Genomic DNA, 11,824 nt, shown 5'->3' with positions numbered 1-11,824 from the left:
GTGTCAATGGAAAGTAAGTGGTACATACCATAAATCTTTTCCAATTGACTTCCTTGTGAGTTGGATTGTTTAGCTGTGCAAGTGCACACCTAATAAATGGCTTTGGTGATTCATGCTTTTCAACTTGGTTTCAGTGTTTAATCATTCCACAAACACAGCTTTATTGATTCATTTATATCTGTGAGAAAAAAATCACCTCTGAACTACTTTTCTGCATACAAAGTGTAATATTTAGAACGGCAGTAGGTATTTTACAAATCTTATATTCTATCTCACTTATCAAATTAAACATTGAGTTTTAAGATATCAAAAATGAATCCAACTTTAAAAACAAAGCAATATTTACAAATAAATAATTAAATCTGCTTTAGTAAATTTGAAATATTAAAGACTTGCTTTTAGGCTGAGATAGTTTAAGGCAAATTTCATCCTGGAGCACTTTTTACAAGCAACCTAATAGCTCCTTTTAACTCTGTTGAAAAACTTGCTCTAGATTTAAACATTAACAGACCCCTGAATATAGCAGCACTATGGTGAAGTCAGTTCAACTGTTTTCCCATCATGGAGAGACTTATGTAAGAACACAAGAAATATCAGCATTTTAATATATAATTTTTTTGCAGAGACATGTACTTCAGGATGTCCCTTTCTTACCAATATTTTTCACAGTTTTAAGCTATTACCACAATCTTTCCAAGTTATAAAAGCAAAACTTTTATTCAAAGGATAGTTTGTGAAAATAAAAATTTCCAAAACAGTCATACTGATATGCATACATGCCACATGAACTAATCAGTGAGGTGTGCACTGACAGTTATCCATGTTACTTTAGTTGAAAAAGTACAGGTTGTGCTCAATACAAGCAATTGTGCTAATCCCCACTTCCCAAGTAGAATGGGGAAGGTATTTTTCTTGGAAAACTTGTTCTGTTGGTGGGCACACAATCAAAACAATGCCTGACTCCTAGATTAGAGGTTTATATAAAACAAAGTATAATCTGGGGATGACTTCGACAGACCAACTATGGCCAGTACCAATGTACCTAAGCTGTCCCAATACAAAAAGGACAAGACACTAGATAAATGGGACAAGTAAATGGGTCATAAGAAGGAAAAAAAAAGGGAATGTATTCCTGTGGACAGAATACTAAAAGATTGTAGGTTAATCAAAAGTGTCACATATAACATTTCCTTATATAACCATACTGAGTAATACACAGTTATTTTACAGGAAAGATTAGTTATAAATTTTACTAGATTTAAAACAATTAAATTGACTTGCCACTTATGAAAATTAATATTGACAGCCTTAGTAAGACTAAGTCCCTTTCCTCACAGAACAGGTACAGCAGACAGATCTTTCCAATAACCAATGAGCTTCAGCAATCACCTGGGGAGGGCGGGGGTAAAGTATGTCACTTGTCATGCTTATTCAATCTTTGCATTACCAATACCCTTCCTTGCTGACACTCAGATACCAAACACTTGTCTTCTGCAGTTGGACTGCAACCATAAATTGACGTTTCCATCACCAGTAACAAGAAATAAACTTGAATTTGTGATTTAAAAGGTGAAATGCTCCATATTCTTTTTCTCCATGATGCCAACCATCCTCCACAAGAAACATATTTCTGGGTTTTTTTGTGTTTTTTTTTTTAAAGAAATCTCTTCCACACAGTACAAAAAAAGCAGATGCCATGCCATAGAGAGAAATAAATTCAAAGTGAGCAAACATTTAGTATATTGATATGAAGCAAATATCAAGGAAATAATGAAATCGGGTGTCTTTTCATTGTCTTATATCTTTAAAAAAATGATGCAGCAAAGCGTCATTTGCAGTTATTCTTGTGGCTGGGTTCAGATCTAGTAGCTTATCAAGTAGGTCATAAGCCTCATCAGGAACTCTGTCCCATCCTTTCAAATCAGTTGCCTTTTCTCTTGTTGTGATTTCTAAGTCATTGTCACCTTCATCACAGTTATTCTTCAGATGCTCGATTTTTGTGCTTCTTGATTGGGGAGAAAACTCTACCTTGTTGTCTGTGTCACTTGCCAAAGCAGGTTCATATAAAGGATTGATGTGTACATTGCTTGTTGCTTTAGTATAGCTGCTATTTGTTACTCTCAGCCTTTCACAGAGTATTCTTAAATCCTGTGCTGGAACTTCTTTAGTACACAATATTGATTTGCCTATGAGGAAGATACTGTTAATCGTAAGTAGTTTTAGTAAACTGTTTTAGTACACACGATATACAATTGCAAATAATTGGAGGGTTTTTTGAACCATCTGAAAGACTGTCCTTGGGTAAGGTGCCTTCTTTCAAAAATCCTCCTAATTTATTTTTTTAATCACTGCCTCCCATGGTTTCCTGCAAGCTGAGTCAAGCATCCTGTGGCCATGGCCCTATTGGGAACAATGAGATCTGGTGGCCATTTTGAAAGAGTAGTTCTACATGATATTCTCTAACACATTATTCTTCATACCATTTTAAGAAAAAAAATGGGAACAAATTACCAGTGATCCTACAAAAAGTCATCTAAATGAAAACTTGTGAGTTTACTATAAGGTAGTTTGAAGTATCTATTATTCCAATATTAAGATCACTTTGGTGGAAAAATTAATTGCAACAAACTAAACCAATTAAATTAAGTCTCAATTCATTCTGTACTCAAGAGTAAATGCTGTAATTTTGGGGAGGATAAGCAATATTTTTCATACATAAAGTAGGTAAATCCCTGCTTTATGTGTAAAACTCAACTCAGTCATGGACACACTGCCAGCGATTCCATAATATACTGAGCTCTCTGTATTTTGGATAACATACTATGTTAAGTACATTTGAAGAAAACAATTATAAAGATCTCTCATACTTGGGTTTTTTGGCTATTTGTGAAGTGGCAAATAACTAACTTTTCATATAACTTGAGAGAAACTAGAACCATTAACATTTTACTCTCCTTTTGTTAGCTTTTGCAATTTTTCTGTTTAATACTTTCCTTATATACATGGTAGCTGTGCTTTTTTTGTGATGGTACTGCCTGGTATGCAGTACCAGCATCTCCAGCCAGAGCTCAACAACTTTTCCCCTGGAGTACCGACACCGTTTTTTTGTAAACAAAAAAAAAGCACTGCTTGGTAGTCAGGAGGCTTTTATGCTGACATTTTACAGCAGGCTACACAGCTACTGGTCCCATAGAAAATAGCTGAGTGGCATTCTGGAGTTGTAGGAAATGAGAAAGGAGAGCTCTTATTTAAACTAAGCAAGGACACCCATAGCAACACTCCACATCATCCAGAGGTACACTTCTTAAAAGGTACAGCCAGAAATCAACCCACTGAATGATTTTGAAAAGCTTGGTTTTATCGCGATGTGTACAAAAGTAGGGAGTGAATGGTTAATCGTTAAGCATCACCTTTACCCGTTGATGCTTATAGATTATGGTTAACTGGTGGCCTGACCAAGTCAGAGCAGCCCCGCCCATGGTAGGAAAGGTGGCGGGGGAGAGGGGAACTAGGCCTGCCATGTAGCAGGTGGGCAGCACTCCAAGGGAGAGAGCCTGGCTTAGCCAGAGCAGTTCCTGCCTGTAACAGGGAGAAGAAGGCACAACACTCCAGCCTGGCTGGAGCAGCCCCCACATGCCCCCCCTTAAGTGATTAGCAGGTTAACGGATTGAATGGGATTTTATATCCCTACACAAAATAGGTAGCTTTAACATATTTTAACTAATTTGTCTATTTTGCAACTACTGCCTTAGATAATAAAAGAAACATTAAAATCCCAAATGTATCTACCTTTATTTATGCTGTTTTCCATAATTTGAATCTCCCAGTTTAAAGAATGAAAATTAATGCTGTCAATTGTATTTTTAGATATTAAATACTGCAATACTTGAGTTTTGCAATGAAGAGGAATGTTTACTTGTATGCCCCCCACCTCCCCGTGTCTCCATTGGAATTTTTTTAAAATCCCAAATATTTCTAATGGCTTTTTTTAAAAAAAAACAAAACTAATAGTTACAATATCTATATTCTGAGTCACATTTAAACCTCCAGGACACTTTCTACAGTATTAAGGATGGTAATTCAAATGTTTGAAGCAAACTCCTATAGAACAATTATATAATGACTCCTATGCCATTCCCAAAATTGGTGCATTTCAGCCAAGAGCAATATATAGTTTGTAAGCATTCCTGAGAATTCTTTAGGATGAACAGCTCTATATAAATGCAAATTATGACGATTAAATAGAAAAGACATTTTGTTTTGTTAAAGCTGTGTTTTGCATCAGAATATTACTAGCATCTTATTCCACGCTACCAAATTGGAATTTACTTATATTTTATTACTCTAAAATTTGTTGGTTACATTGAATTTAGAGATATAAACATGTCAGTAGAACTTTAAAGTGATTTGTACAAACTAAATATACTTTTTTTTATTTTTTTGTGTGTGTAATTAACAACTTGCATACCAAATGTTTTAGCAGCTTGAATAGTTTCTCTGGATCCACGAATAGTCATGATTTGTGCCAAAGCAGTTAAATCATCACTTGCTTTGTAAAATGGATACCGTCCACTGAGCAAAGAAAGGAATATGATTCCTGCAGACCACATGTCAATTGCTACAATAGAAAACAAGCTTTAGTAAAAAAGAACGCACAACTTTATCACCTGGAGTCTAAAGTAACCTTTCATGACCAGCAAAGTTTCAAAAGAAATAATATAATGAATTATCTATTTAGCTGAAATGTAATCTACATGGTTAAAATTGAAGTTAAACAGTTTTAGTCCCAGACCTACAAGCACTTAAGCATGTGCATAACTTTACCCATATGAATAGTTCCAATGACTTATGGAACACTTTAAGTACAGTTGGAATGTACTTCAGTGTTTGCAGGATCAAGCTTTAGTATGATGCTTGTTTTAAGTGTGCAGACATAATATGCAAATTTAGTTCTAACCAGTAAGCTTTTCAGGTGGGGGAGGAGGTAAAAAACTAGACTGCTTGATTACAGTGTTGCCAACAGCCATTAACTAAAAGTATGTTAGTAATAACACATGCTCTAGAGATTATCTTAAAAATTGCCTGAGGAAAAGAAGAGTTAAAATATACAGCCAGTACTCACTCTAAATAATTAAATAACTGAGGTAATTATTTTTCTGTAGCAGTGGATAATTTGGCAATTCCAAATAGATGTGTTATACTGAAGACTTTAACTCTAACACAGGGGTGGGCAAAAGGGCCTCCATGGGCCGGATCCAGCCTACCAAGTGGATGATCCTGCCGCTCCCCCACCCACAGGCCAATTAGGACCTGGGGACAGAGCATGAAGTTTCCTCCACCCTGCCAGGAGTGCGCACTTAGAAGTGCCACACACTCCTGGCAGGGCAGGAGGAGACTTTGCATGCTCCCCCACCCCAAGCCCTGATTGACCTGGGGGAGCACGTGATGTTTCCTCTGCCCTGCCCCACTCTGCAAGAAGCATGCAGTACTTAGAAGCGCCACTTCACACTCCCCGGCCCACAAGGTCTGATTGGCCTGGGGGGCAAAAGGGGTAGCACACAAATTCTCCTCTCACCACTAGGGCCATGGGTGCCATGGGGGAAACAATAATCACGGTCTGTGGGTGGGGAAGCAGGGAAGTATCCTGGCCCCACCCCTTCCGGTGTGGCCCCCAGCAAAAAGTTATTGCCCATCCCTGCTCTAATGTGAAATCCCCTGAAAAAGGAACCATCTTAAGAAATGTAGCAGTTAGAAGTTGTTGATCATTTTCATAGCTTTATGAAGAGTATGAAGTGTGTGTGTTGGGGATAGGACCTCAAACATGATGGAAACTTTCAGCATTAGAGTTAATGACAGATTTTCTCATTTTTGGCTCACCTATTTGAGGGATGTTAGGGAAAGGAAAAAAGGGGTTGAAGTGTTCTTTGGGTGCTTTAGAGAGGAAAAAAATAACAGTTTTTTTTAAAGGCCAAGGTAATTCAATTTTCATGGGGGGGGTTGATGTTTTTGTAGAAAATATTACACCAATCTGAGTCAAATTATTTCATTTACAAACAAGCTGTTACAGTGTTTTGAATATGTAAATTAACTGAAATTGCCAAACTTTTTAATGCAGTTAAACTTTTTAATGAAGAAATAGCTAAACAGATTAATTAAGGGCAAACAGTTGCAAAGTGGTACTTTGCACTTCTGCACACTCTAACAGAGGATCGCAAAACGAATATGAGAGAACTGGATTCAAGTCCCTGCTTCAAATCCAGTGCCCATCATACCAGGTGAGTGCTCTAAGCAAACAGATACGTGTTCCAATCTATGGGAATATGCTTTCTTTGGGAATGTTGTTTCAGACCTTGAGCTAGCACTTGGATTATTTCGTTAATTTAGTGGTGGCATCAGCATTTAAATATCCCAGAAAATGTTGACCTGTAGAAATTTAATTATCTGCAGGATTAGGCAGCAGCTGAGTGGAAGTTTTGAGAGTGTCAGAGACACTTAAATTATGGACATAGAAACCTAAAGAAGCAGTTAGGCACTTAAATACCTTTGTAGCTCTAATCTTTAAAGCAGCAGGGATTCTCAAACTGCATACCACCTAACCACCCTATCCAGAGGTGGGAATCTTTCCTGCTGAAACTGTTGCTCTTTGTATAAATAAATATTCAGAGAGTGTGAGAGAGCGTGCAATTGACTACTGCCAAACAGTTAGGGCATTCACATGGGATGTGGGAGAGCCAGGTTCAAGTCACAATTAATATTTAATAAAAAGTGGAACAGTTCCAATAGGTTACAGGTTGGCAAGTGTTTGTGTACTTAGGGCATTCACTTGGGATGTAGGTTCAAGTCCCTGCACTGCTTGACTTAAACCTACAACTCAAGTTCACAAGTGCCTTAACCACCAACCATTGGGTATTACAGAAGTTGTTTTTTCTGTGAGGTGTGGAGGTGGAAAGGCCTGGGGTTCAGCTGTTAGGACACTGGATACTCAAGTGGCTCACCTGAGTTAGGCATCTAACTGCAGAAGAAGGTTCATGGATGAGAAAACCTGAGGGAAGGAGCTGCACGTAAGGCCCATCTCAGTGGAAGTTCAATGGTACCTAGACATTTAAGATCTAGACCTAAAGTCCACCCTTTAGTTCTGCTTTTTATGGCTAGTTAGCTTAGCTGGCTTCTCACTCCATTTGCTGTCTTCTGGTGATGCCTCCCTTAAATGCCTAACTCTCTTCAGGCCAAGTACCTAACATGGAACAGAGGAGTCCACTAGGCAGCAGAGCATTTAGGGGTTAGGTGTTTTAACACCTAATATCTTTGTGGATGCAGTCCTAACTGACATAGGCCACACAAATAAATCTGGGAAAACTAGGTTTAGGAAGCATCTCTCAACCTTAAAACTAGTTTCTCTCAATGGTTTAATCTACAATTTGAGTGTTTGCATTTCCTTTTATATTTAATCTATCAGACCTTTCAATTTCTTCACTGAATACTGCCTTTCACTTTTCACATAAACATACTCCGTTCCATGGTATTTACATCAGTGGTCTTATTTACAGACTAACCATCTTTTTCCTTTGAACTACTAGGCTATAATGGTCTTTATCTTCAGATAATTTTGAACTCAGAGTGTATGTTTTAACTGACAACCTAATAAGTACGCATCTCAAGAAGAAAAAAAAAAAAGCTTTTTGAAGTCTGAACCCTGACTTTTGGTACTTAGGAGTAAAAGTTGTGGAGATTAGAGGAACCTGAATAGAAGCAATATTGATTATTCAACTATTAACTATATTAAGATTATTTATCTAATTTCCATTGATTTCTGGATGCCTGCAAAGATCTGCATCAGTTTTTCCTGTTGTCTTGAGAATATTTGCAAACATACTGTGGTAATTATGTTTTCTCTGAAATCAAACACAGTTTCATACAATCTCTCTTTTAAAGCATAAACAGGGCAGGGTGGGAAGGGCATTTCAGAACACTTAAATCAACACAGCCAAAAAGTTGGAAAAAGCTGAAAGTTCTGTCTCTTTAAAAATACAAACTCTAGTGAACTGCTGCACTGTACCTTAAATAAATTAAGATTTATTCATGTTTCAAACATGTTAAAACATTCTTAACTTGTTCTTCATTCTGAGTAAGAAATGCTTTAATAGAAAACAGGAAATGCTTGAACAATGTTAGAAAGGACAATAAAACGAATTCCTTATGTAAAGAGAAACAGTTTTCATAGAATCAGAGATAAAGTAGTATGTGCAAATGGGAAAGATCAAAATGTAGAAGAGTCACTAATATCAGTCAGATGCAAACTACCTGTAGTCTGAGCAGGGCACTTAGTCAACACCTCTGGTGCTCTGAATCCTGGTGTGCCTGCCCTCGGAGCAACTTGCTGACGTCTTGTAGTAATAATAATAATAAAAAAAAGAAAAGAAAAGAAAAGAGAGAAGTGTATTTAAAGTGCAATAGGAAACATACATCATAATGTATCTGGTTATAACAAAAGAGTCACAGAAGCTACATTAGAAATGGTTTTAAAAGATAGGTCAACGTTATAGTATGTTAATGTATTAACATTTTAAACAGGCAATATTAAAAGTGGTAAATATACATATTTATATGTATTGTGAACAGTACAGAAATAACTTGCATTCTTAAATCATGATAATGCTTTCAGTTTCATTCAATTGCAGTATGATCCCATTAAGGGCTAGCTTACCTGAGGAGGCTCAGAAAAGTTAAGATGCTTTAAGTAAACAGTGTGAAGTTAAAGCACATGGCTTGCCTTAAGGCAACTTTATTTCTGAATGAGAGTACAGGTTGAACCTCTCTAGTCCAGCACTCTTGGGACCTGACCGGACCGTATTTATATTATGGGTCAATATTTTCTAGCAGAATTACAACACTTCCAGGGCTTATTGGACTCTGAGAAGACATTTAGGGAAAATCAGAGTTAAACAACAGCACAGAACACCAAGAGCCTGGACTGGTGGCTATAAACAAACTTTTTGGGACCATGAGAAAATTGGCCAGACCCAGGATAAGTGGACATCCAGGTAACTAAAATAATTCCAGATCAGAGAGTACCAGACTAAAGAGATTTAACCTGTTTCTGCACAGGAGTGTGAAGTTAAAGCACATTTAAAAACTTCTTAAGCTGTTGAGTGTCCTCACATAGCCCTACCTGTCTGGTTTGTTTTCTGAACTTCAACCCCCATGCTCCATATATAGTAAAGACAGCACATAATTAGTAAAGATGGCATATTTAATTAATGAGATTAAACAACTGCCAAAGTACAGTCAAAGCAGACAAAGTAGTAAGGGATCACACAGTATTTTGGAAACCACACCCAGCAAACAGAACTTTCTCATTAATGCAAAGAATTGCTGGAATAACCCACAGCCCTGATGGGGGAATGGCTCATATGGAAGTTAACTCCACATATGGGATGGATTTGAACTGAAATACCAAATTCTTTGGCTAGTCTGATAGTTAAGGCGTGTACATGATAAATGTCCTTTCAGTAAATTTGAACATGTACGGAGGAGGGGAGGAGGGGAGACCTAGTTTCCCTCCTCATCTCAGACTAAGAAAAATTTATAGTTTTCCTTTTAGCAATGAACAATCAAATGTGGAATATGCTAAAGGGCAACCAAAATACTTTTTGGAATACCAGACCCTTGTTAAAATTTCAAATGAAGAGAGACAATTTCAGATGTAGTTTTGCTGTTTTTGAAACAGTTCCTGCAGTGTTAAGTTTCCAGAAACAAGTTAAACAAAATTGTTTCCTTTTACTTACTTGCCAAACCCGAGTTCATGATTCTATATTTTCCTTGCATTGCATTAAGGGCATGTTTACACTACAAGATAATGTTGAATCTACTATGATCAGTTTCTGGGCAACTGATTTCAAGAAGTCAAAGGTCATCCAAAGTACCACGTCCCCATTAGGAAGCCTACCATCCACTCAGAGCAATGTACTATGAGAAGCTTTGCTGGGACCAAAACTGGGCAACAGATGGTTAGAGACTCATTGCCAGAGTCCCAGAATGCACTCTTCTAGTCCCCTTGCATGAGATAAGGGGGATGCAGTATATTTGCACTTCATGGTGCCTTGATCGCCCACACAGACACCATAACAGTGCCGGCATGGAGCCCAGTTTGCAGCAAACCATAGTCATGCTCACATCTGTTGTGGTGCACCTTATGGCGCAGTACTTGGAGAATGTATGCATGGCACTCTGCCAGGAAGAGGACGAGGACAAAGCTCGGTGTGACATGCAGGCACTGCTCAGGCAAGACCCGATGCTCATGCTATCGCACCTGCCAGTCAGTCCTCTGGACACAGTGCAATGCCAGTTCTGGCAGCAGGAGAAAACTCAGAGTGGTGGGATTGCATTGTGATATAGGGATGGGACGATCAGCACAGGCTACCGAACTTCCGAATGCACAAGATCACCTTCTTGAAACGGCGAATGGCTTGCCCCGGTGCTCAGGCACTAGGATACCCAAATGACACCTGCTCTGACTGTGGAGAATAGTGTGGCAATTGCCCTATGAAAGCTTGCAACACAGATAGCTACCAGTCAGTCAGGAATTAGTTTGGAAGAGGGAAATTGATACTGGGGGCTGTTGTCATACAAGTAGGGGACTCTGGGGAACATTGACACCATAGCAGATGGCTTTGCTGCGATTGGGTTCCCTAACGGTGATGGGTTAGACCAGGCATGTCCAAAGTCCGGCCCGCGGGCCAATTGCGGCCCGTGTTCTGGTTTAATACGGCTCCCCAGGTAATTTGGCAATATCTATCTTTTATGGCCCCCAACGAATCCATATGTATTGAGATGAATACATTGTAAAATCTCAGTTAATGTCAGTTGGTCTAAATCAGTTATAAATATATTTGGACACAACATGTATACTTGGTGTTATGTTACTGTTCATATTTTTTTAACTTAAAAGTTGACAGACAACCTTTATTACCAATAATATGTAATGTACTTTACAATGTTCCTGACATATATTTCAGCTTCCTGGATTTTTTTTTCATCTGGCCTTCATATATGAAAGGCAGAGTGATTTAACACCTGTTTAGATTTGTCATCCATGTGACGAAATGAAAAGTATGCCGTTTGCAATAAACTTTGCATAAAATAGTTAATTTGCATTTAATTTTAATGGTTCAAAGAATGTCAGGCAAAATGGTCGGCCCTCACGCATGTTCACTTCATCAAATCTGGCCCTCTTTGAAAAAAGTTTGGACACCCCTGGGTTAGACGGAATACACGTTCTCATTTTGAACCCTCCAAGCACCTTGCCTTGGAGTAAGTCAGCCACACGGGGTACTTCTCCATGGTACTGCAGGTGCTGGTGAATCAAAAGGGCCATTTCACCAACATCAACGTGGGATGGTTGGGAAATGTGCATCTTTAGGAACTCCTGCCTCTTCCAAAAGATGCACACTGGGACAGGAGAGATCGACTAACCACTGTGTTTAGCGCACACAACCTCCTGGAGGGAGTGCTTTTTCCCCCCAGTCTCACCTGCAGGAGGATGAGGGTGGGGCAAGGCAGTGAATGTGTTTCCAGCATATATAGCCTCCTGGAAAGAGTGCTAATAGGTTTCTTCTTCCTTCCTCCAGGTTGCCATGCAAGACATCAGTCTTCTCCAAATTCCACCAAATGATCATGAGTGTAAGCCAGAAACCTGGGCTTTAGGCTCCACTGCGTTGTGGATCGATGATGCCAGACCAATTACTGATGGCTTGGTGTGGGAAGGTGTCCTATTGTGGAGGTCAGAATAAGGCTGGGCTCCCAAAAGCCCTGTGAGAAGAATCAA

The 11,824-nt window shown here is 38.6% G+C and overlaps 1 protein-coding gene across 6 annotated transcripts in view; it reads right to left on the bottom strand.

Annotated features, from left to right (window-relative positions):
• Nucleotides 1–207: 207 nt before the first annotated feature.
• The window catches only part of CDC7 (cell division cycle 7), a 50,688-nt gene continuing 39,071 nt past the window's right edge, over nucleotides 208–11,824 (bottom strand). For all 6 annotated transcript variants that reach the window (XM_075936506.2, XM_089780527.1, XM_089780528.1 and 3 more), the window contains exons 10-12: nucleotides 8,302–8,384; nucleotides 4,469–4,618; nucleotides 208–2,186 (exon numbers count right to left, since the gene is read on the bottom strand). In XM_075936506.2, the coding sequence (XP_075792621.2) occupies nucleotides 1,789–2,186; nucleotides 4,469–4,618; nucleotides 8,302–8,384 (631 nt within the window). In that variant the 3' untranslated portion in view covers nucleotides 208–1,788. The remainder of the gene's footprint in view (nucleotides 2,187–4,468; nucleotides 4,619–8,301; nucleotides 8,385–11,824) is intronic.

Source organism: Pelodiscus sinensis, chromosome 9 (assembly GCF_052426305.1).
Source record: "Pelodiscus sinensis isolate ZL-2025 chromosome 9, ASM5242630v1, whole genome shotgun sequence".
Classification (NCBI taxonomy): domain Eukaryota; kingdom Metazoa; phylum Chordata; order Testudines; family Trionychidae; genus Pelodiscus; species Pelodiscus sinensis.
Note: the sequence above shows the minus strand (reverse complement) of the source record. Positions and strands in the feature narration are given on the sequence as shown.